Source organism: Cephus cinctus, unplaced genomic scaffold, assembly GCF_000341935.2.
Source record: "Cephus cinctus unplaced genomic scaffold, Ccin1 Ccin1_scaffold0921, whole genome shotgun sequence".
In the NCBI taxonomy this organism is placed as follows: Eukaryota; Metazoa; Arthropoda; class Insecta; order Hymenoptera; family Cephidae; genus Cephus; species Cephus cinctus.
The window spans coordinates 198,773-220,088 of NW_014333493.1; the positions used below are offsets into that span (position 1 = coordinate 198,773).

Here is a 21,316-nt window from a genome sequence, read left to right on the forward strand (position 1 = left end):
ATACGTACGATAAATAGAACATTTCTCAACCGTTGATATGCATTTGCATTATTCATCTCTAGTCAGGATCGTCGGACTTTGAGTAAACACCGAATGCAAGAAGTGTATTATATAACTCTTGTCAAACCGTTTTCATGTTAAACAAAAGACAGTTTCAAGAATACTTCACCTCATCAAAAATATACTCTGCATATCAGCTTAGGCCAATATTAAAACATCTTGAATTTTCCTAATATCTCACGCACAAAAAATTTGTTTTTAAGATAACACGAAGAGGTTCGTTTGCTTATCTGCATAGCGAAGCCGACCAACAATCCTCTCGTACAAAAGTAAACATTGCAATTGAATGCAGTTACGTAACGTGACTAACATGAAAGGAACGTCGTGTAGTAGTAGCCATCATTTTTATTAACATGTATTAAATGAACGGTGACACAGGGTGGACAATCATTACCTAATAAAAATAGACGTGTAAAAATAAAGGATAAAGGGAAGAAAAACTTGAGAAATATTTTTGAATTCACTTCAAATAACAAAACAATTTTTATTACGTGACATCAACATCTTTTACCTACTCCATGATATCCGGGTTCTCTGTCTCACCCTAAAGAAATAATCCTGTTTAAAACTCATACGTATATATTAATGGATTGTTAGAACAGTGGAATATTTCTCATAGTCGAGCGTGTAACTTAATATGCATTCCGTCATCAGGTGTCAACTTTAAACAGTGAATTATAAACAAGAACGAAGATTCGTGCTTTGCATTCCTTCGCATGATCTTGGTATCTAAAAAATAAGAAGGAAAATGATGATTTTATTTAAATTTAAGTTTGTGAACTTTCGTGTAGTGAGTTCGTTTCGTTAATTACGAAAATCCTCATCTGATTTTATAGAATTAAGCGTCCGTTAATATAACATATACACCCGAATTGTCAACTCAAATGCATAATGATTTTACCATCCGAATCAAGTGGATGCGCTAACTTCAGGTGGTACATTTGCGGTGAATACCCCAGTGTATACACATTCATATTGATACATATATATGTATGATATATGCAATTTATAAGTTGAACGACCCTTACACACTTTTGATATATTTATCTTCAAGGCATAATGACACTGACGGTGTCAATGAACGACATTCGGTGCATGGAAAATAAGTGCATTATCACGTAACCAAGCCTATGAAGATGCGCCGAGTTCCCACGCGCTATATATGAACGCCATTACGCATTGGTCAATAAGAAGAGTCATAGGAAAATCGAGGTTGTGTATATGTCTAAAGTGAAAAAAAATCATTGATCGTATTAACGTCATGAATGATGTTATTAAACTTCTTATCGTTAATGTGCATATTCATTTGAGAGAATATTCAATCGTCTACCAATTACTATACCCAAGCCATATAATCGTACGATATGTCCCGCCAATAAGGGAGCATTCTTTCATGTGTGGAATGGGAGTGCGCAGTGAACAATAAATTAGCAAGTAAACTTATCATTCACAATACGAATGCACGTCATATGAGGATACCAAAATTAATTTGCCGTTGGCCTTATTATTACCATTCTTGACCATAAAATCAATCCAAACATACGATCTGGTCTTCTGACGTCAAACCGTGTCTACGTTAGTCCGGCGTATTTGTAAAAATACATTGAGCATGCTCGATCAAGAATTGGCGAACGGCTTTACATCAATTTAGAATTCTGTCAGACGGAAGCTCATATTTTTTAAAGTATCGACATCCTCGTTATACAAGTTGAGATATTTTTTATGGCGCGCACGAAAAACTTTCGAAAATGTACTGTTTTAATCGAGATTTGCGATATAGAGAGATCGACTTACGTGCGTAGGCCATAGGTGTGTATAACGAGTGATAAATTTCGTCGCAAACGGGAAAAAAGTAAATATCGGTAGTCCGATATATTTGCGAACAAAGGTAGGACAGAATCAATGATATACATTCACTTTCAATAGCTTTTATAAGAATGAACGCAGAAAACTGTATCTCCTGTATTCCTAACCTCCGGATGTATACCACGTGAAACAATAGACGATTTCACCACTGAACAATAATTTTAGCGTATAAACATTGAATGTTTGGTATTCATGATGATGGAAATATGTTTCCTGAACGAATTTACGAGTAGACCGACACATTTTGATGATCACATAAAATCGGACGAGGACCAATGACGCAAAAATCGGCATAGGTATTTTTCCTCGACCAATTGGTCAAGGTGTTTTTTTCCTCTCCAGTTAAAATTTTTCACACGTCTACCATTCTCTGTGTACATAAAAATGCATTTATGCCGAACACGTCCTAACTAAAACATTTTGCAAATTTTTATACTAAAAATTCATAAAAGCACCTATGTTTCTTTTTGTTACTTTTAAATTAAACATTGACAAACAAGCATAATGTTACCAATTCATCACCGAATTGAGACTTGACAATTTATATATAAAAAATTCGGTCGCAACGAATCCGTTACGGATGTAAAGATCTACGCATGATCATTAATATTTAATTATAATTGTACGCATACAGGTAATATGATAAATAATAAATCAGCAAGGATTGTCACGTTCTGCATAATTTTTCCGGCGACTTGTTTCATATGTTTATATATTCTTCTACATATTGACGCAGGTTAGTGTTCATCCAACTAAACGCTGAATTTCTTTAACACCTTCCACGAAATCTACGCATGAAATTTGTTCTTTCGTATACAGAGATGCTGTTTGCTAACAAGCAATATCCGGCAACTTAATCGTTCGATATCACGAAAGCTTCCTTTTCGGTTACGCGTATTGGCGCCAGAGCCGTCCGTTGTAAATAACACATTAGGCAGAAGATATAGCGAAATCAGTTGCGACGTATAATTACACAATAAATTCTATATTCTAGCACTGGTATTTATGTCCACGTTGAAAACGATAAATGATTTGGACTAACTCGTACATTGTAGAATAAAATTAGGATATACATATACATATAAAATTGAATTTGTGGGCTTGAAAACCAGCAATATTAATTACGCAATGCTATTACCTACATGGACGTGGTTTTTCCATTTTATCTTTAAAGTAAACACATGCAGGACGGCTTTTATGAAGCTGGATACCTTGTACTAGTTAGGACTATTTATATTCGTTAGAAACTCGATTAATTGGAATTATAAATTTAAGTATTAAACGGCCTAACTCGGCATTCATTACCCAGGTACAAGAGTATAAAAGAATTGTAGGCCACAAATAGTTGAATATATGATTCACGGCTGGGTGGTTAAAGAGATGCAAGTAATTAATGACCTTTAGTAGCTGAATAACTGGAGTATAATAATTCGTTTTTACATCGGTGCCCTATTCAGTCGTCAATACTGGATGGCGTTGATATATTTTTACACGAATTTACATATGGAACCACGCGATTTCGTGATTGCATTTCATTTACATTCAATAACCTTGAACCGGCATATATTCATTTGCTGAACAATTGCATAATTCTATATGATAAACGTAATCGGTAAGACTTTGTGAACCCTGACAGATTTTCTTTCCTTTTCTTAAACGCGCATGTATACGCATACATATACGAAACTTAGTATATGGGCGTCCTGATTCCTGTACGCAAATTTATGACAATCTACAATAACGAAATTATCGATCGTCTTCCCACTGAAGTTAACGTTGTTCGAGCGTAGATAACTGCGTCGCGGAAATAGTTACAGATAGATATTTCAGCAGAGAATATAATCAGATGCTAATGCTCCATCTATTCCGCGACTCTCCTAGATGTTACGTTGTGTTATGACCACTTGGTTTTCGTGTCACGGAGATATTATTTTCCATATACCTGCGTATCGCATCTTGTAGCTGGAATGAAGAAACACATACAGTAATACAGTATAACATAATTAACAGTGTGTTTGTTTTCAGACAATATAATTATGGTAAAACTCGTTTACGGCATTTGAAATTGCTAATTGTTACTGGTGATAAATTCTGCACTTCTGGAAATCTTTAAAAGTAAAAAAAGCAAGCTGACGCGTGTTAGCACCACGTGGAGCGACGCATGTTCTTGCGTGCATAACGATACGGTATGTACATACGTATACATGTGCTGCCTGTACGATGTAGTTGAGAAACATGCTGTAAAGTATACTTCCCACGATAAGGCAGCCTTGACGAGCCAGGAGCGTATCCTCGAGGTTGACTATTTGTAAACGTTAATTTATGTTTCAGTGAAAAACCTCAGGATACGTTAATTATTAAATTGAAGCAGACTATTTACAGAAAGAATCGTAACATACAACTAGCGTGTACCAGAGACAAGCGAAAGGAAGTCAAATGATTTTAAATATATAAATTTCAATTAATCGTCAAAGGAAATGAGTCAAGTTCCTTCCAAGCAGAATTTCATGAATGAAAACAGTACCCGAGCTTGCGTCATCGGCCCTTCAAGAACCGTAAGTATCATGGCCGTAATTACAGCTACGTGACGTTTATCGGTTACGACTTCAGACCAGGAACTGAGAAATGTGGGCCAATTGTACAGAGCAGTGGATTCTCTCGTTGTTCTCGCAAGTAGGTCATTTTTTCGGCATCGCCGGAGCAGGAAGGGCAATGGATTCTGTCGGTATAAGACGTAGAACAGGTCCTGGGTAATAACGTTTCTCTCGATGCTCAAGAATCGAGTCATTTGGATCATCTTGTGACTAAAAAAAAATTTTGAGGTTATCCAAGTAAACTCCACCTTCCAAACTGCGGATGATCAACGTAAAAATGTCTCTTCGTACAAACCAGTAAGATTTTTGTTCGATAAGGTATTTGCTGTATCAGAGAAATGCTTAGAGATTTTTTTCATATAATTTAGATCTTCCTCATTCTTGATCCATTCCTTCTTGTACCTCTGCAAATATAAGGACTTAGACTCACGTCACGTATCATTCACGTGTTAACAAGGCCATTTTTTTCCACTAATCTATATTTGCCCCCGTTATCCTACTACAGACCAATACTCTTCGTCGATAAGAATTCTACAAGAGATACGTACTCTTTTGAAACTGATCAAACATTTTTCAATACGTGTTTCTACAGAAACGAAAATCGGCCTGTGAAATATCTATCTCAATACAAACTATCTCTTTGATGACAGTCTTACACGAGAAAACGTTGTCCTATTTTTTTCTGTGTAACTTAAAATATTATAATCCTGCAATATTCACTATGGAGACCGAAATCAATTATTTTCTTGAATCGTTCGAGTCTCTCGATTTCTAGAGGTGACGAATATCCAATATCAAATTTATCTTTTGATTTCCATTTCTGTTCAATAACGTGGATGATCATTTCGAGGAGAGTTGCTCAGAAACGATGGATCACGTTAGGTTTGTATGACGTAGAATTAATATGATTCATAGAACACAGGCTTACAATATAATCGTGGGATCTGCGATGAGGTCACGAAAAATTGTGCGAACAACGGAAACTTTGTCATCTATGTTTCCAATGTAAATTCAAACTTTTCAGAGCATCCCTTTTATCCCGGATCCAATTGGGCAAGTTTGTGTTTAATTCCAAACACCCACGGAATGACGAATAAGTGGTTGGTAGTTTTTTTCTTCAATTTTTTTCCTCCTCGATTCTCAATTGTTTATCATACAAAGATATACAGATCCGGAGAGAAAGGAGGCGTACTTTGTGAAAACTAGTCTTCGTCTATTACATTCTATACATACCTAAATAGGCATATAGATCCTAGACGGTACAAGGTTACCAGTATAACGTACTCTTTCACACAGATTAGAGATTATAAACGAGAGACGTTTATTAATCCTCATCTCAAGAATCACATCATCTCTGTCTGCTACTGATATCACAGTATACCTGGAGAAAAATTGAACTGGAATCCACATCTGTACGTGTATACAGAGCATGTGTGGTTATTGCCCATAAAGAGCCTTAGAAAAGTTCTTCCATGGAGTAATAAAAATGGTGAAGAAAGGTTTCCATGTAAAATTCCAATAATGTCATAAGGCTCATCAACTTCTTCGTTATCCAATTTCTTTCGAAGCGATTAAAACAACGCCGCCGTATGGATCATCTGATGAAATGAATATCACATAAGAAATAGTAAAAAAATCTAAATTTATGTAATTAATCTGGACCACACACTCGAGTCATTACCGTTCCTGTGAAACATGAGGTACAGCTGTAATAGGCTGAGAGTAATCCGGTCCACGAATACGCTACCCGGGTCTGACAGTGGCTTTAGGGTACTCATATACACCGGTTTGGAAGAAGTGGGAGACGAGAGAGTCGGGTGCGCACGTAAGGCGATAAAATGACGTTCGTGCTCTCTCCTCTATTGAGTATAGCGAAGCAGCAAGCGGCGCACGCCGCATTATCGTCAAACCGGCTCCAACTCGAGCATCGTACGGAACGCTAGAAGAATATACACACTGTTATAACATCAAATAGTATTATAAATTGAATAAAAGAAAATACATTAGGTGAAGATTAATGGGATAAATTTATTCGGAAGCATTCTGTGATGCTTGGATATTGCGACGCTCTCGTGCTGCAATGAACTCGTGAACTCGTGCTCGAACGAGGTTAGCTTGGCTTCTGGTTACATTCAACCCAACAGCCGACCCGAAAGGAACGTTGCTTTCTTGCGAATAACACACGCGTTTATACTCCGTTAATTATATTATTGAGTGCGTGCGTGATAAGTTGTGATACAATACAATTCGGCTTTATAAGTGATTATTTATCAAGATATATAAACAGACTCTCTCGTACGGAATAATGTCCAGCAGTGTCTGCCACGCACCCCTGCCCACTCGGATGGAAGCATTTACTACCAGAATCTGTTTACGAGCTGTTGATCAGTATGAGCGGCTTCTCCAGGCACACTTCAACAAGGTACGAGAGTTCTAGAAGATTAGATTATCAGCAGAGAGTTGGCTTTTTTGTATCTTACGAGCATTGTTACTGTCAAACTAACCTCACCTCATTCTCTGAACCTACTTACTATCGTTACGATGAACTTACGAAAAAAAGGGCGCGGTCGAGCCTGAATGCTTGACACTTGTGCACCTTACATTTTCTTTACTGAAATTTTTCTTTTATTTATTTAATCAGTGAAATTCTCGCGTACCTGCACGATGCATTTTAAACGCTGTTTTTATGTTTACTGTAGTAAGTTGTATGCTGATTTTTGTACAAGGAGCACGTACCACTGCGATACGTGATTTCCAAAGTGTACATGAAACATGCAACGTTCGTAAATATCAGTGATTATTTTTCTTTTCTCAATAAAATGACGCCATAAGGGTCAGTAAATAGTTGGCGATACTCTTCGCTTCCGACCGTATTGCGATAATGTCATTTGAAATTCCGTTGCAATTTCTACGTGTGTCTAGATGCATTGAAATGTTGACATACTTATCAAGCGTTATGCACACCTGTTACTCTAGTAATCGTTCCACTTGCTATTTTTTTTAATATGTTGAAATATTTTTCCTCTTCCCATTCAACATATTGGATGATTCTCGTAGTGCACGAGTTTTGGCACGGTTGGGAAAGCATTAGGACGTAGACACACCTCAAGGTTTACGGACTTCCTAGGACAGAACGGGAACATTATCAAGGTTGAGGACAGTCTGGGCAAATTATATGACAAAGTTCTAGATTCTCGTGAACCGCCATTGAAATTACCATGGGACCATTATATATGATAGAGAAAGACTGAGAATTTACCAAGATGAAAAACGGCTTCTATAATCAGAATGTCCAAAGAACATCGTTTCGACATTTGATAGTCTACAGTATCAACGATCTCTTAGCGAAGAAAAAAGAAGCATACAAAACTGCCATCTTAGCACGTTACATCAAGAATAATCACTAATATTATTGAACTTTGACGAAACGCATACTCCATATAAAAAAAGGAATTGTAGAGAAAACAATAAAGAGTAACGAAAAGATACACAGTCATATAGACTCGCATTTTGTAAAAATATAAATTTCGTTTCTCTTGCGTCGACGTGAATGTTCCATCTTAGATCTACCACTGTCAGTCCAACTGTAGATCTGGTGCACGTGTCGTGCCATATCTAATACACGCGATGATCAAGGCTTCCGAAACTTTCGAGCGGAATTATTGATCGACACGACGCGTGCGGCCTCGTTCACTCCTTTTTTTTTCCTTCTGGCCATAATTCTTGCTTCCATCTCTTACGTATCGTGCCTGCGGTTTAAATAAGACAGTTAATTAGCTTTCTCGTTAATGACGCTTTAAAAACATACAGCAATTATACCCAATCTTCTTTCATGGTGTATCACGTTGAAATTCAAACTTCCGTTCTAAAGTCCCATGTTTATAATATCGTTAATAACATCAAGCAGAGAAGACGCCATTCTCTTTATCAGGTCTTGGCGATATCGTAATTTACTCTTGGTGCTTCGGGCTCTGTTCTGGTCTTGATTACAAACATGGACAAGATTTACATTTCTTAAGCTTTGACTCTATCGTACGTAAACACTATGAGTGTTCTCGTACGAATGACTATTATAGTGAGCGACTGAGGGAGATTGTCCGCGACAATTAGGCGTTGATCTGTAAACATTGTCAAGATGGCAGTCAAAAATTCGTATTTAAACCGACCCGAGAAAGTGATGTAAAAATATAAAGGGGAACGCAAGAAAATAAGACATTCGAATAAGGCGCCACATGTTGCACTACAAATTGTGTAAATAAAAAATAAGGTACATGCAATGTTCGCCACAAGCACGTCATTCCTCTAGAGAAAAACAACACTTCTTTAACATCGGTACAGGTCAAGAATATCGAAAGACAGATAAAATCCAGAAATATACTCTTCTTGGGCAAAACTTTGACGTAATTCCGATTAAAAACTTCGCTCGCGCCATCTTTTTGCATAATGTCTGCTAAACGCAACAGGCTCTCCTCGTATTTAATGTCAATTCGATTTTTCTTTTTTTTTTCACTCTCGGCATTGTTATTCGTCGTCTTTTATCTTTTAAATAATCCTCACTTCGATAACTCTTGGCCAAATGACGCATAATGGCTTTTAAAGTGATTTGCCATTTGACTTTTAGCACCGATGTCATGTTCCCCCCTTGTCTGACCTCCCTTTTTTTATTATTACACTCTCCCCCTCCCCTGTTATTCTCCCCTTCGCTCCTCCGGTTAAACCGTGCGATCATTTATCAACCGTCTGCATGAATATTGAAATCCGGCTGTGACATATAAATTGTCTCTTCCTGTAGGGTCATACGTGAAAACGGAACATCTTTCAATACGTCGAAAATGCTTAATTTGTTTATTCCCAAGTGTGACGCATTATCCATAAATACGTATCTTATTAGCATACCCAAATTCATAGATTAATATTAACATAAAGATGACGTCTTATCTCGAGCTTATACATTGCGAAAATCTGATTGAATCTATTTCTGCTAAGTTAATAAATAGCTTAAAAAGGTGGTATATCGCGTATAAAAATTCGACTTTGGATCTTATTATTCTCCGTTTGCTAAATTGCCAGAAAATCCGATATGTCACTGCCTCGTGTCGTCATAATCGCTAAAACAGCTGTTTCTTTGCTAATTCAAATAGCTATGAATATTCATACTATTTACCAATTAAAATATGATACTAGTGATACATTAACGTTACGTTCGTCACTTTGAGCAAGTTTGTCACCATCGCGAAAATAGAGAAGAAAATAACAGTTCTGTTACGATGATCTCACAATAAAAAACAATCATCCCTAGGAGAGCCAAGTCATAGAATTAATGTATGGACCGAATCAGTATCTTTATTTATTTCCTCATCATCGTCGACTTTTATGCGTTACTTTTGAAATTTCACAGACGACAGATGTCATTATCCACGCCAAGAGCTACGTTTCACATTTTTTTTAACAGCTCGGTAGTGAATCATACGAAATTGCATCGTGTAAAAATCTAAACTAATTATACCCATGGATTACACAGTGCATAGTAAATCATTAGGAATTTCTTCATCGTCGTGGAATGTCATTGAGATCTGATATACAGAGAGATACGTATACATATATCTCTCATTGTCATAATTAACATTGAGGACGCACATAGCTGCATATCTCTCGACTTCCTTTAGTCAAGGAGACACAAAAATGTTTCCCGAGGTCCTGGGACATTTGATCGAGTCGAGGTAACGAATTTTTCAAAAAATCTTTTCCTTCATAAATGATATCCTTGCTGTCAGTGCAATCTCAGCTGAAACGTAGAATCAGCGATAAAAGTCACTGTAGGAAAGATACCCACCTTGTTATCATTGCGATATACAACGCTGTATAATCATTCGTTCCATTATAAAATTATCAGGTATAAATCTACCATAGGTAAAGATAAAGAAATAGCTTAACTGCATACGTTAACCGCGCCTATCGTTTCTATAAGAGATCGCGCTACCCATTTGCCACTTTCGTTCGACTTCTCAGTGCAGCTTATAACGAGTTATAAATGTAACGCTGTAAGTGGAGCGTAATTACGCGCCATAGCAGAAAATAATTTCATTCATAATCTCGTGGCTCTGATATGTTTACGCGCGCCGTCGTTACGTGAACGCGTGTCCAACGGCGCTTGGTTCTTGAGAGTTGAGCGATTTACCGTAGCGATATTTCTTATTGAATTCGTTGAGTGCGAGTGATATCGCATAGCGTGATTTGTTTATGATACATCAGTATGCGCACACTAGAGCTATCAACGAAATTAAAGTGCTCGGGTATGAAATTAACAGTAAAAGGAACTTACGACGTGGAGAGGTGGCCGTCGTTAAGCTGCTTATCAGTTCCAAGGTGCTACGCGAAATATCTTTCTTGCGGGATTCGAACCATTTGAAAGTTAAACCGGAACGTCGTTGGGTTACTCTGCGACACGCTCGAGGAACAATGGCGACCATGACAAAAGTAATTGCTGTGACTTCTTGTGGGCTGATCGTGTGGGATGGTGACGAATTGCTAGAAGTGATATGAAATAGAGAGTATTATATTCGGTTTAGCGTGTAGTACACGGGTGAAGAAAATAATGGTACCTTTATTTTTTTATTTTTATTTTTTTTTCAATTATGCATGCCTTTCATGCGCGATTCCTTCGCAAGGAAGTACGCGTGTATGTAATCGGACGAGCTTTGCCGGGTCACGTGACGTCCTGCGGAACTAGTCGCGCACTGTAAGCGTTAAGTTATCACTATTCGTTCTTCGACAACGCCTCTGTCGTCATTCGTAAACTAATGCATACGGTTTCACGTTGAATTGCGTATTTCTATTCTTTACTAACCCTCTATACCTGGTTGTCCCTCGCTCTGAGACATCGGCACGAACGTTGCATCAATGCGAAACGGCTTCCAAATGCAAGGGGTTAACCTGGCGTTGTACCACTTCTTGGGAATCCAATGTTGCCATATCGGTGGAATGAGACATGCTACCTGGAATAATATGAGTATCGTAGACACAGTGTGCTTAATAGTAAATCAGAAAATTCAACAGTTACATTAGCATCAACAATAAAGAATATTTTTTCCGTTTTTCTTTTGTTTATTTCTTTCACTATCTTTTTCAAGATTCGCGTATACTATATATATCACAAAATAAAGATTACACTGATTTCGTAAGCAGTGTACACTCACGTAGGGTATTCCTGTGCTGTTGATTGCTGAGTGAAATAAAAAATAAATAAAAAAGACAACACGTAAACAAGTAATTCGTGCATCGAATCCTCGATAAGCTTCTATCACTTCCGGCTAGTCTTTCCGCGAATTCTTTTCAATAACGTATCCTGCCTTGTCCTCCCTGAATTCTTGTCCTCGACTTTTCTCAAGGAAGGCCACGTTCACATCCCCTTATATCTGTTTCTATATGCAGCGCATAATGAGGGTGTCAGTGAACCTCGAACGTGCGAAAAACAATTTGCGCAAAGAATTTCCTTGTCCTCGAGAAAGAGTCCTTGATAGAAGGAAGATTAAAATTAATGGCGTATCGCGAAATCGACGCGAAACCTACGTAATTTATAATTGCACGACTATACACGACATTACGATTCTGCTGGATATATCAATCGTCACGCACAGCACCCACGGTCGTACGAAAATTACTGTCAACTCCGTCGTGACGATACATAACCTTTTTTCGTGATACCTCATCGGTTCTTCGTGATTGAATTTTAGTTCATTTATCCTTGAAACGCCAGTCTTGATATCCTTCTCGACCTAATTCCGTCCTGTGTATTATTCCCCCATCACAATGCGAAGTGCTTGGTAACGCTTTCTGTCGCTTTCCGAATGTTTACGTGACGTAACTCTCCCGCAGCCCTGCGACGCCATTCGTGGTGCGCAGACCCAATGCACATACATATGTGAATTGCGTGCTCGCCTGCACATTATTCGAACTCGTTCTATCTAGCAACAACTGTTCCATTGATCATGTGTATCATGAAGAAACAACGCAGGACGTTATATAAAATCTATTCTTAATGCCCTATAGAAATGCGGACATGTCTGTAAAGTGATGTCATTGCATACTTACAATTGTATACAGCACTTTATGATCTTGTTCTGTACACTGATGACTCGTACATCGAATTAAGATGTGAATACACAAACGACAGCAATGATTAGATGTTTGATTAAAATCACAGTTGCAATATGCACGTTGTACGTCAAGCGGAACGAGTTAGACTTTATATTGGAGGTTACTGATCCCAAGGCTAATGCAAAACTGTCATGGCGTATTCTTGTCAATCGATGGAAATCTCAGTGCTCCTCTCGGTATGGATCTTTATCTCCTTTCTGACGTTCAATTCAGGATTAACAATTGATTGCTGCGTAACTCTTCGCATAAACGTATAATCCGAAGGCTCATAAAATGGATGGTAATGAACTATAGGTACGATTCGAATAAGATATCAACGAAACGAAATACCGATCTCTGTAATACATATACATTGTGGGCCCGCCTTGTGCATTTATGAAACATAACGAGAGAAGGCTGCAGCCACTCGGATATATTGTTATCGATGAAATTATTAAACCCAAAGACCGTTAAAAATTAGTTTTCACCGTGCGATTAATAACTGCTTTACAATCAGAACCCAACGCCACGAATAACCCTGGTGGCTCATTGCGAAGTGCGCGCGAGTTTTCGAATCGAAACATTGGCAATAAACGTCTCGGAGATTTTTATCGTGTCATTACGATACGTATTATCATTCGACGCTCGATGATAAACACAACGATGTTTATACTACAAGTGAATTTTAGATTGGATCGATATTCGCGACGTGCCAATTCTCAAACACTCCCTGACATTCCTACAAACCATTGCGAAAATTGTACGCACGTATAATATGTATATTCCATTGCCAATAATGGAATAGCTACTGAACAGTCATCGCGAAGCCGTCGCTGATAGAATCAAAACTCGCTACATAAGCATACTATTTACTAAGCCTCGTACTACAGTACTTTGCCAATATTGGACAGCGCTATTATTTTGTTCCCAAAATAACTCACGATGGCTCATACCGTTTGCGTGGTGTGAATTTTACTTAGGCTACGTTAACGGCATACGAACAGGGGTTATTGTTTTTGGTCTAGAAATAGGCTAAGGCCTGTTCGATTCCATATATCAAAATCGACACAAGATTCTTAGAACATTTTTAGCTGCCGGCAGTTATTTTTAATTGACAGGCTTGTCAGTTCGTTGTATTAGTCATTTTCTGTTTTAGGTAAAACAGAGCCACTTAATAAGACAGTCGCCTTAAATTGGTATTTTAAGATTTAGCAGTAGATTTCTGTATAATCGTAATTAGTCATTATTATTACAGTTGTTAATGTATACTCTTTGTATTGACACTAAAAATAAAAGATCGTTTGGCAAATATATTTCATTGATACAACTGCGCGGGCTAATGGTTGTCCAAGAAATGTTTCCATTTATAATGTCGATTTGGATGTAACAGTTGTATGTATAAATGTACAGCAGGGACAGTTTCGTGTACATCGTACCAGAACATATTTCTTTGCATATTTTAATTATGTCATCAACACGCGATTGGTATTTTGTGGTTGACAGGACTGAGTTTTGCATTTTTTAAAGCATTTCATTTATCCTACGTAAACCAACCGTACAATAAAATCTTTACGCCAACTCGAGTTCCTACGTCTTCTTTTTGCTTTCGTTTTGACCCGATAGACTGGTATTTTAAAATATGCCATAACTTGACCGGTAACTCAAATCATTCACTTTGACGGTAAGCAGTTATTAGTTTGTTAAATAAAAAAAAAAGTGCTTGTATAATGAGAAAGCATCGGTTATCAGAGAACGGCTTATTTTTTTATTTGTTTTTAAGATAGAAACGCATGCCACTTGTATTTATGAGATGAGATGACAATTTCATCTTGAATCTATTAACAGTTTCGATGACTTTGTAAGTCAAAATCAGGAACTTTATATACAGATATATAAAGACGAATAAGAACGTATATTATAATTCTCACTGGCGTGAGTTGGTTTGACGTTTTTGCTTACACGCAGCTGTATTTTTTCAGTTTCCTAATGAAACGATCAAATACTACTTTTTTTCTTATTAAATAATTACACATTTCTTCATCGGTTTATATTCGTCTCATCAATCACCTGCGGACACTTCCTCGATGCTTTTCTACTGTGTTCTTTGTTCAATTGCGCCGCTTCTGTTGGCAATAAAACAATAATTTATTATTTAATATATAGAACACGCGAGAAATAGCGAAAAAGCTTTTCGACTGTAGTTAACGACACTCATCGATCAGACGCCTTTGTATAATTTTGTTGAACATAAATTATGACGATGAGCATGACAATAATGCTTACAAGCATGTAAACAATTAGAAGGTTCAGTGCGTAAATGCAATTAGAACTTGTATGCTATTCAGCTAATCTATTCAACTGGCTTTATCTATCTAACAGCGTTTGCGTATCAATATACAAATAGGAAACGGACGTCAAAAGTAAATAGGTAACTTTATGTACTTGTTTGCACGGTATACAAGTGTCAATAAATTAAAAAATTTTGACAGAAATTCCATTGGTAGTACTGATTGATATACGGTTAATTTTTAGCCATACAGCTAATTACCTTATAGAATAGGAATCAGTTATATTTTCGGCTGCATTAAATTCTTAGTAGGTTTCTCTGGTTACAGCCTTCGTCTAATAAGGAGAAATCACGCCTGAGCCACGAATCCAGCCTGCATAAGGACCAGAGACGGTCGAAGGATGCTCCTTCCGGTAGTTACTCAGCCGTCTTCCGTCAATGGCGAAGAAGCACCTCCGCCGGAAATAGATCCAATAATAACAACGCGGGACTTGGATCAACCATTGTCGCTAAACTTCCTAATGACCCTGCCACGGTACGGAAGCTGGAACAATTTCCTCTCGTTCTTTCGGATACCTCGATGCCTGATGAAGATCTCTCTTTGAAGTTTCTTGCTCTGGTGGGTATCTTCGGAAAAGACACGATGATTACCCACTGAAGAAATAATTTGTTAAGAGATGATCAGTAATATATGTATCTATTTGGCAGAGGGTTTTATTAGATTTTCATTGACCGATTTCTTAATATAGAATTAAAATGCTGCAATTTGCATTTTTTGCATTTTTATTTGCATTGATTGCATTTTTATTTAAATATGCTTGTTCATAGTATATAAATTAATTAGAACTTACTTTGCTTTACAGAATGCATTGGACCTGACTGCTCCTGCTAGTGATGTTATACTTAAGAACAGACTCAAGTCCTGGTTTCAACTCTCAGGACATCCTGATGGGTTCGCACCAGCCGGTCCTGGTACCGTGTGGAAAAGACGTGCTGGTGGTTCTGAAAATACCGAGAGGATGGTTTACGAAGCTCTTAGCAAGGATGAGACAATGTTTGACTGTGTTCCAACGTATTATCGAGAAGTTGAATACAAGGGTGATACCTTCATCGAGCTTCAGGATCTTTTATTTGGCTTCAACGATCCTCATGTAATGGATATTAAGATGGGAACTAGGACATTTCTTGAATCTGAAGTGTCTAAGACTGTCGCGAGGCCTGACCTCTACCAGAAGATGGTTGCCGTTGATCCAAATGCGCCGACCGCCCAAGAACACGAGCAGCGTGCTGTTACGAAATTGCGTTATATGCAATTCAGAGAACAGCAAAGTTCCACCTGCAGTCATGGATTTAGAATTGAAGCTATGAAGTTACCTGGGGCGCCACCTATTACTGATCTGAAGAAGGTCAAATCGCACAAGGAAGTACTCAGCACCATGGTCCGCTTTCTCGCGGGTCGCGAAGACACCAGGAAAAAGTTACTGGAACGTCTTAAGAAATTGCGAACCAAATTCGAGGAGTCCACGTACTTCCAGACTCACGAGGTACGGTTACTTCGAGTAAACAGTTAATTATTGCTTGTAAATTTTGGAATCTCTCGTTAATAGTATTGATCTTTTGGCAGGTAATAGGCAGCAGTATTTTCATGATTTACGACAATGAGAAGGTCGGTGTCTGGTTGATTGACTTCGCGAAGACCTACGAAGTCCCCGAGGGGAAGACTTTGACTCACAGAAGGCCGTGGGAACAGGGGAATCATGAAGAAGGTTTCCTCTTCGGACTGGACAACCTAATCTCGACCATTGAAGAGATCGATGTTACTTTGTAAATACATGTTTGACTGACACACTCCGTTTTTTATTTAAATGTAAATTATTGTTTAATTATAATATTAGCGAAACTCTCTGGTCTGACTATTATAGCTCTATATTATTTAATGTCTATTTATACGAATGTTTCTTAAATAAAATTCATTTACTTGCTTGTGATTATATGTCTTGTATCCTTCAGTAATCCTCAACACTTCGCCACAAAGTAATTATACGGATTTACTAGCGTACCATACGTAATAATGTGGAAAAATAAATATAAATTATATCTTGTTCAAAGTCATTAATGGTGATAGTATTTGACTAGTATTCAATTTCCAAATCCGTATTTTATGGTAATTATTATCGTAAATAAATGGTTAAGGTTTATTCCAAACAAGACGTGCATACAATATAGGTAAATGGCCCTTAGACAGGTAGTTTATTAGAGTCTAATGGTGGTTGGAAGAGGCTACGAAAGTATAGCTAGATTTTGCCGAGGATACCCGAATGAAGACTATATAGACATATCCAAATTGGATTTATTATTCTATTACATTCACTTTCAGTGTGATTACGATAATACTGACCGTATGTTGAAGGTGTTAGGCAAGGATGACATATTTCTTTGCACCTTAACTGCAGTAATATTCTTGATTTAGGTCTAGAGTTTATTGAAGACTTATGTCCGGATTAGTACGATGAGCATTCAGCAGCTGTTTTGTGCTGATTCTTTCCGACCGTGTTCTTTCCCGCCCACGTTGTCCTCAAATTAACTGCATATGGCATCATCTGTTGAGTACGTTTGAACACAATTTAATTTAGGTCCCACAGTATGTTCCTAAATAGCAGAAATTAAATAGCACGCTTTACTACTGGGTGAGTCCATTTTAAGTTCATTCGAGATGGCGCTACTTGTCAGTTTTAGTACTCAAAACTGCTAGTTGAGTTGGATATATATATTTATGTAATTCGTGCCTAAATGGTGTAATCTGAAAGTTCTTGAAGTCTGTGACAACAGAGATGAACAGGGAGATGCACTACGCTAGGGTTTTAGGTGGTACCAAAATCATGCCGCTAAATCCTAGCGGCAAGTCTGGAAGTAGGATTCTGTGATCATCGCCTCCGTCGACAATGCAAATCCCGTCGTAGTCGAGCTAAACGTGAACACGAACGCGTAGCTTGTCGGGCAGAGGTTCTCCGCTACTCACCGCTGATTCCCAAAGCAACTATTAGAACGAGAGCGGGAAATATAGAACTTCTCAAGAGTTATTGAAGAAGCTTATTGTTGAAATATTTTTAAGACATTTTTAAGAAAGTGCCAACTTGACACTCGTGTAGAACCTCAATTTTTACTAAATATTATTGGATCTTGATTTACTTTCAAAATTTATTCAAAATATAAAGTTGAAAGAAAGTGCCAACTTGACATCCGTGTAGTACCTCAATTTTTACTAAATATTATTGGATCTTGATTTACTTTCAAAATTTATTCAAAATATAAAATTGAAGCTAAATAAAAATCTCGCAGAATATACGGAGTAGATAAAATTTGAATTGAAATTGTAGAATATCGAAAATAAATTACATAGAAATTGTAATATTAATAAATTAAGTGTTTGTAACATTAAAACAATTAATGACATCAATAAAGTAAAATATTGACACTCAGACACTCAAAAACATCTTCCCTGTTTACTGCCACCAAACCTTTGTATTCTATTTTCAAATTTCCTATTCCTTCCTATTCTCCATCATTCTTCTCCAAGTATATTTTTAAAAACTAAGTTTTTAAAATGTAATTTGGAAAATGAAAAGTTTAAAGTGGTAGCGCATGTAACATACCACACGTGTATTATATTTTAGTGATATATGTAGTATGTCTCTAATGATACTGTTATTGTTAATCTTTCCCAAGCCATATACTGTATACGTATACTGTATCATTATTGCATTTGTCAAATAAATTATATTGTAACACTTATACACTTTTCGAATCTCTTATTCCTTACTATGTCTCCATCACTCTCCTCCTAGTATATCCTTAAAAACTAAGTTTTTAAAATGTAATTTGGAAAATGAAAAGTTTAAAGTGGTAGCGCATGTAACATACCACACGTGTATTATATTTTAGTGATATATGTAGTATGTCTCTAATGATACTGTTATTGTTAATCTTTCCCAAGCCATATACTGTATACGTATACTGTATCATTATTGCATTTGTCAAATAAATTATATTGTAACACTTATACACTTTTCGAATCTCTTATTCCTTACTATGTCTCCATCACTCTCCTCCTAGTATATCCTTAAAACCTAAGTTTTTAAAATGTCCTTTGGAAAAAGGAAAAATTAAAGTCGTAGGGCATATAACGTACAACACTTATATTATATTGCAGTGATATATGTAGTATATCTTTAATGGTACTGTTATTACAAATCTTTCACGGGCTGTATGTGTATGTCTGTATGTATGGCTGCACTTTGTATACTATGTACTTTGTATGTCTGTATGTATGTCTGTACTTTGTATACTGTATCATTATTACGTTTGTCGAATAAATTATCTTGTAACACTTAGACACGTTGATATTCTTTTGCCCTATGCGAATATCCCAGAGTAAGAATGAGTTCTGTCTCTCTCTTACACTCCTCCATTATAACAGCATCCTTTTCTTCCTTCACTTACCTTATGCTTCTACACCTCTTCTCGGCTATGCTGCATTTTCTCTGCCATTACTTTTATTCCATCTGCATGTTGCAAAAAGTAAAGGGATTTTTTGAAAGTGCCCTATGATAGTTTTATATGTACCAGCGTGATATAGCTGATTTTCGAATTACTTTCGGAATTATCTTATTCTAGAAAGTTCACTCGTTCTCTCAGAGATGGCGCCACATATCATGCCCAGGAGGTGCTGCCCTCTTATCGATGAAAATTCGAACTAATGCAAATTCTTTAATAAGATTTACTCATTGAAATTTCGACAATGGGATTTTTAAATCGAGTTCGGAATTATTTTATCGGAGAAAGTTCACTCTTTCTCTCAGAGATGGCGCCACTTATCATGCCCAGGAGGTGCTGCCCCCTTATCGGCAAAAATTCGAACTAATGCAAATTTTTTTAATATTCATAAGTTCCGAAAAGTGAAGGAATTTTTTGAAAGTGGCCCTATCGAAATCTAACCTGTACCAGCCTCTTCTATGGACCATTCTGACATTCTGCGTTGAAAGATCTTTCAAAATGTCAAGGAAAAAGCCCTAAACCCAGCCGTTTCCGAAATACAGCCTCCCAAAGGTGCAATTTCGAGAATTGAATTTCAAATTATATTAGGAGTAGGAGAAGGATGCAGTTAGGACGAAGGAGAGTACGAAAGAGACAGAACTCATTCGTACTCTGGAGTATTCGCATAAAATGTCAAGGAAAAAGCCCTAAACCCAGCCGTTTCCGAAATACAGCCTCCCAAAGGTGCAATTTCGAGAATTGAATTTCAAATTATATTAGGAGTAGGAGAAGGATGCAGTTAGGACGAAGGAGAGTACGAAAGAGACAGAACTCATTCGTACTCTGGAGTATTCGCATAGGGTAAAAGAATATCAACGTGTATATGTGTTTAAACATGATTTATTTGAAAAAACGCAATAATGATACAGCATACGAGGTACAGATATATATCATGCCCAGGAGGTGCTGCCCCCTTATCGGCAAAAATTCGAACTAATGCAAATTTTTTTAATATTCATAAGTTCCGAAAAGTGAAGGAATTTTTTGAAAGTGGCCCTATCGAAATCTAACCTGTACCAGCCTCTTCTATGGACCATTCTGACATTCTGCGTTGAAAGATCTTTCAAAATGTCAAGGAAAAAGCCCTAAACCCAGCCGTTTCCGAAATACAGCCTCCCAAAGGTGCAATTTCGAGAATTGAATTTCAAATTATATTAGGAGTAGGAGAAGGATGCAGTTAGGACGAAGGAGAGTACGAAAGAGACAGAACTCATTCGTACTCTGGAGTATTCGCATAGGGTAAAAGAATATCAACGTGTATATGTGTTTAAAGATAATTTATTCGACAAACGCAATAATGATACAGTATACGAAGTACAGATATACATACACATATGGTTTACAAAAGATTAGCAATAACAATACCATTAGAGATACATTAAAATATATCAATCCAATATAATATATCTGTGGTATGTTACATGTGCTACCACTTTGGACTTTTCTTTTTCCAAAAGACATTTTAAAAACTTAGTTTTTAAGGATATATTAGGAGGAGAGTGATGGAGATATAGGAAGGAATAGGAGATTCAAAAATAAAACTCATTCGTACTCTGGGATATTCGCATAGGACAAAAGAATATCAACGTGTATAATTGTTTAAAGATAGTTTATTGGACAAACGCAATAATGATATAGTATACAAAGTACAGATGTACATATATAGTCCGCGAAAGTTTAGTAATATCAATGCCATTAAAGATATATTAAAATACGTCACTGCAATATAATACACGTGTGGTATGTTACATGCGCTACCACTTCGGACTTTCCTTTTTCC

General features: G+C 37.0%; 1 protein-coding gene and 2 long non-coding RNA genes across 28 annotated transcripts; 1 reads left to right on the forward strand and 2 right to left on the reverse strand.

Annotated features, from left to right (window-relative positions):
* Positions 1 to 390: 390 nt before the first annotated feature.
* On the reverse strand, positions 391 to 15,337 carry LOC107271148. Of its 23 annotated transcripts, XR_001538540.2 has the most exons (14): positions 15,205 to 15,337; positions 12,612 to 14,779; positions 12,210 to 12,494; positions 11,329 to 11,515; positions 11,123 to 11,257; positions 10,843 to 11,048; positions 8,329 to 8,638; positions 7,485 to 8,269; positions 6,202 to 6,459; positions 5,449 to 6,118; positions 4,816 to 4,924; positions 4,451 to 4,730; positions 4,125 to 4,228; positions 391 to 3,888 (listed from the first exon to the last, which is right to left on the reverse strand). It is a non-coding gene; the product is annotated as an uncharacterized LOC107271148 (long non-coding RNA). The 23 variants fall into 23 exon arrangements; XR_003060781.1 differs by having other exon boundaries at positions 391 to 4,730; positions 7,485 to 7,639; positions 7,780 to 8,269; XR_001538531.2 differs by having other exon boundaries at positions 391 to 4,730; positions 7,485 to 7,643; positions 7,780 to 8,269.
* On the forward strand, positions 6,378 to 16,934 carry LOC107271142 (inositol-trisphosphate 3-kinase homolog). Of its 3 annotated transcripts, none has more exons than XM_015746781.2 (4): positions 6,378 to 6,942; positions 15,256 to 15,562; positions 15,807 to 16,487; positions 16,568 to 16,934. In XM_015746781.2, the coding sequence occupies exons 1-4, from the start codon at positions 6,911 to 6,913 to the stop codon at positions 16,769 to 16,771; spliced, it is 1,224 nt and encodes a 407-aa protein (XP_015602267.1). In that variant the 5' UTR covers positions 6,378 to 6,910; the 3' UTR covers positions 16,772 to 16,934. The 3 variants fall into 3 exon arrangements, with proteins under 3 accessions (XP_015602267.1, XP_015602266.1, XP_015602268.1); XM_015746780.2 differs by having other exon boundaries at positions 6,379 to 6,942; positions 15,272 to 15,562; XM_015746782.2 differs by having other exon boundaries at positions 6,380 to 6,942; positions 15,272 to 15,478.
* LOC112494871 lies at positions 15,441 to 18,024 on the reverse strand. Of its 2 annotated transcripts, none has more exons than XR_003060784.1 (3): positions 17,342 to 18,018; positions 15,795 to 15,945; positions 15,441 to 15,570 (listed from the first exon to the last, which is right to left on the reverse strand). It is a non-coding gene; the product is annotated as an uncharacterized LOC112494871 (long non-coding RNA). The 2 variants fall into 2 exon arrangements; XR_003060783.1 differs by having other exon boundaries at positions 15,462 to 15,597; positions 17,342 to 18,024.
* Between the last annotated feature and the right edge of the window lie 3,292 nt (positions 18,025 to 21,316).